This window comes from Calliopsis andreniformis, unplaced genomic scaffold, assembly GCF_051401765.1.
Source record: "Calliopsis andreniformis isolate RMS-2024a unplaced genomic scaffold, iyCalAndr_principal scaffold0374, whole genome shotgun sequence".
NCBI classification, from domain to species: Eukaryota; Metazoa; Arthropoda; class Insecta; order Hymenoptera; family Andrenidae; genus Calliopsis; species Calliopsis andreniformis.
Genome location: NW_027480783.1, coordinates 150,852 through 155,548, shown reverse-complemented (window position 1 = coordinate 155,548; position 4,697 = coordinate 150,852). Strand labels below are relative to the sequence as shown.

At 47.7% G+C, this 4,697-nt stretch overlaps 1 protein-coding gene across 1 annotated transcript; it reads left to right on the top strand.

Annotated features, from left to right (window-relative positions):
• Nucleotides 1-770: 770 nt before the first annotated feature.
• On the top strand, nucleotides 771-2,471 carry LOC143187850 (uncharacterized). The gene has a single exon (XM_076392028.1). The coding sequence runs from the start codon at nucleotides 771-773 to the stop codon at nucleotides 2,469-2,471; it is 1,701 nt and encodes a 566-aa protein (XP_076248143.1).
• The last annotated feature ends 2,226 nt before the right edge of the window (nucleotides 2,472-4,697 follow it).

Genomic DNA, 4,697 nt, shown 5'->3' with positions numbered 1-4,697 from the left:
TTGGAAAGGAGCCACATCGTTCTAACCGAGTACCTTAGTCATTATGTAAGCGACTTCGACGATTGGGATCGTCTGATACCTTTCGCGATGTTCTCATATAATACTTCAGTACACGAGGCGACTAACTTCACGCCGCATGAATTAGTATTCGGTAAAATAGCGCGATGTCCAAATAGCTTTGAGCCAGATCAAAAACTTCCAACCTATAACGCTTACTTGCAAGATCTAATAATACGGTTGACAGAAATGCAAACGTTGGCGGGAAAGAATCTAATCAAGGCTAAGGAAACCTCTAAGGCGCAGTATGATAGGAAAGCAAGATCATTCCAGGGAAAGGTAGGAGACGTGGTACATGTCTTGGTCGAACCCAAAAAGGGAAAGTTTCATGAGCGTTACCGCGGTCCTTACGTAATTGTTGGAACACTGGAAGGAAGGAGAATTATACTAAGGGATGAGCAAGGCAACCTTCTTACTAAACATCCAGACAAATTGAAATTAATTTAGAGTCCAGAATTTACCGTGGTTGGGGAAATCGGCGGATTGAAAGCCTATGAATCGGGTTGTTAGAATCCAAGCCCGTGACTTGTCGCGAATGGGTCATTTTCGGGGCTTCGGGGGAACACCTCTGGATGGGACGCTATGTCCACCTGATTGCCTCGGGGCGATTCCGGTGTCCTTCTTTCCACCACAGAACGTCGAACAAAAGGGGCTATTTTATATATTTGAATATTAACTTACTTATAGTCTTGTGATTTACATGCTACACTAGGATGGCAGGCACTAGCGGGTACCGGGTGGTTGAGGCGGAGCGTCGGGTGTACGTGGCGAGGTTGGCGCCCTACACCAAGAAAAAGGACCTGATGAAGGTCTTCGGTAGCTGGGGCGCTCGGGAAGCCGTAGTCCAGAGGAAGGCAACGGGAAACACCGCATTCGTGACCTTCGAGACTGCGGAACAGGCGAGCCGAGTCGTCGAGGAAGCGGGGGTGCATCCTTTCTTTTGCCACAAACGCAAACTGGGTGTCCTACCGGCTGACAGCTGGCATTCGCGAGGAGAGGACGTCCCGGTCAGGGAACCAGCAGTGGATCCCTTCGATGGCCTGATCTTGCCGCCTTCCAAGGCAGCGGCCCTCCCCGTTGAGTGTCTCGCGCATATAGGCGCATACTTGGAGTACCGTGACCGGGCGCGTATGGAGCAGGTCTCTCATCGCTGGCGAGAGGGGAGCCTTTGGTCGCATCAGGGGGTGACGGCTTTCGACCCTAACGACTGGCGCTGGGGAAATTCGTGGAACTGTACATGGGAGAAAAACCCATTAAGCACTGAGGCCTTCCGTTGGGCGATTCTCCGCGGCGGCAGATATATCACCTCACTGAGGCTGGACGACTCGCGTCTGGTATCAGCGCTTCGGCCGCAGGCGTTGTCTATCGCCGCCGCCCACTGCGGGCGTTTGAGGGATGTCGACTTGCTGAGTGTCAGTATACGTCCTCCGGTCTTGAGGGAACTGAAGACCTTACGGGGGCTTGAGTCCCTTACCGTAGGGAGGTGCACTGGTCCCGTAGACCCGGAATTAAAAGAGCTTCTCGACAACAATACCGCATTGCAGACTCTCACACTGGTGGGCAATTCATTCACGGGTTCGGCCATTAGGGACGGGATTCGCGTCGGTACGCTTCGTATCCGTCGATGCCAACGGATGCGGAGTGAGTGCCTCGCGTCCGCGTTAGCGTCTGCCGAGCGCCTGGCGGCCCTCGAGATTGGCGGGTGTTACCAGATAGTGGATGCCAAACCACTCGATGCCCTAATAGGGAATAGGCAGCTGCAAATATGTTTAACTGAGCTGATCATCCACTTAGTTAATTTTTATCCAGCGCCCATTATTGGCGACATAGACGAGCCTGAGGTACCGATACTGGAGCCGGAGGTGACGAGAAGGGCAGTAGCTCTGATGGACTCTTTTCAGAATCTAAGGACATTAGACGTCAGTTTCTGCCGCTGGGTAGACGGACGAGTAATCGCGGCAGTGGGTAGATCACTCAGAAGCTTAGAGAGGCTCAACATATCTGGGTGTATGTCCTTGAGAGGGGAGGACTTGGAACCTTTGAGCAACCTGTCTGCCTGCCGGGAATTACAAATGGACGCCCTGTTCGAGACAGTCCGGGGGGGATTTTTGAGCCGCATGATTGCGCTTACGACGCTGACCTGTCGGGATAACAATTCGGTCACCGATGATGACATCTGTGGATTGCTCAGAGCCGCAGCACAATTGGGCCTGCTGAATCTCGAGGGCTGCCAGGGCATCGGTAACTTGACCGTGGGGGTGGCCAGCGAGACCGTGCCGGTGCGGGGTCAGATCCTGTACATGTATCTGGGGGGGACTCGAGCCAGACCCGCGAAAAGACAGCGAGCGACATTTTACAACCGAGTATATTATGAGAGGATAGGACGGCCAACGTACTTCCAAGTAGACGAGTAGCGAGTGCCCTGCCTTGCAACAATGCTCAGGCATTATGGACTTTCCTAGTTGCATGTCGGGGTGCCGTCGCAAAGGAATATTCGGTAACAACGACTTCAGCGGGTTCGACGCTCTTCCCGTCCGGGGGCGGTGATATCCGCATAGCGATTGTCGTCGGGGACGACGACGATTCTAAGGAGGGAGGACTGTTACGTTCCGAACAGGAAATTTTTCGGATTTTTGACTTTCAGCCATTACGTCGGCCGGGGTGTGTCACGACAATGCTTTGTCATTATGGAATTTCCTAGTCTGGCACATTCTGGCCTTTGACGTTCAAAATTCTAAATTATAATTGTTGTGATTGTATTATACGCTCTCCTTGGAATCGTCGTCGAAAGTCGGCGACGCGAGTGTGTGTGAATTTGTGAGAGTTGTGGGGATGTATGTGTGCGTGTGTGTGTTCTTCTGAAGCCTCGAGAAGGTGAGCATGAACACCTTAGCCGTAACAACTATCGTTACATTACGATGTTTGGAATTGCGGGTTCTCATGCGCTTGAATGAGTGTGCACCGAGAGTGTGGTCAACACCTTCTGTCGCAAGTCAAGCATCTTGTTGTCCGTGATGCCTGTTGGAGCTAATTGCAAATTGTTCATAGGGTTCCAATGCACCTGTATCTTGCATGAATTGGGACGGTTGCGAGTAATCGCGGAAAACTTTGTAATGAGACGGCGTGTCAAGAATTTGGAATGAGAACCTTTCGCGTTTGGTTTTGGAATTCGCACAAAAACTGTATACAGCGCGCGACACGACGCGACGCGCGAGCGACGATACCACGCGACGAAAACGCCGAGCGTTTCCCGCGAAAGTGTGAAAAACTTGTGTAAATTATTACAACAAATTTAATAATTATTGACCGTCGTTAATTGTAAGGAGTAATAGAGGATGTTGTTCATGTGTAGCATTGCGCAAAATATTGAGCAACCTGTGAATTGTGAAGAAAACCGGAAATAGAGCACACGCGATATATCGAAATGCGAGTTGACAAATCGCGCGACGGCTCCCGCACGCTGCCTCACCTGATTCGTCAGGACCTCTCACGGATACGGCAGAAGATCACTGTATTGGTGATCCTCGAAGGATCCTGCCTATCCTGATTTCCGTGATCGATCACTCTTCGTCGACAAGTCGCGAGGTGCGTGACGGGAGACCGTGGGTTTAATTATATTCTATTTCTTTCTTTCCGTCTATCTTTTTTGTTCTTTTCTCAATTATTAATTGTTTCGAGCGTAGATTCACGGGAGTGAATGGACTCAATCGCCCACGTAAAATTCGGCAATTCGTTCAGAAAACCATAGTTCGATATAAAATTCAATTCTCTAACCATTCCGCGTGTGCTCTCTTTTTCTTTACAGTATTATCATCATTCATAGCTACATTGTATCGTACTGCATCTTACAACCGAACTGGCACACCTTAAGGATTTGACTTGGCTTATTATTGGATTTGTTATTTGGAAAAGGATTGATTACGTTGATTTCTTCAACTGCGTGAGTCTTTTGAATATTGTCTGATTTTGATATATATATATATATATAATTGTCTGGAATTGTTTCATATTCTTTGTGTATTGATTATATATATTAATTTCTCATTGTTGTACATGAATTATCGCGTTTTGTTTCGCCACGTGGTTTGAGGGACATCGATATCGCCAGTCGATATCGTGGATTTACCTTGGTGTCCTTACGGCCACCTTGGCGCGGGATAGTCCACGTGCACAGCACGGTTTAATATCTCGGTTGCGATCACATATGTGAATATTTCCTTTTCTTTCTTTTATACGATGCGTGCATTTATTAACGTCATATAATTGTAATTAATATCTTATTATATTATATAATACTTATTATAATTATTTTACGGTTGTGTGCTCATTCACCGTGGTGCATTTCAATTCTTTCCTCTTCAATTTTCTTTGTTTATACATACGATTATCTATTGTTAATCTTGTTGTTAATTCAACAACAACTTGTTACAATCTCAGAGACTATAATATATTTATTTTTTTCCTTTTGTCTTCATATATACTTTGTGCTGATTACTTCACCTTTCCAAATGCAGTATTAGCATAAGCCTCCACCTCTCGGGAAAATCGATCACGCATAGCGGGGCCCGTATGGGACTAGATGGTTTCCTAACCCATTTACCTTTATCCTCCTTGGATATTTCATTAATAGAAGTTTAGAT

Excerpts from the sequence above, each read along its gene's own strand:
- LOC143187850 (XM_076392028.1), top strand. The coding sequence starts at position 771 with ATGGCAGGCACTAGCGGGTACCGGGTGGTTGAGGCGGAGCGTCGGGTG.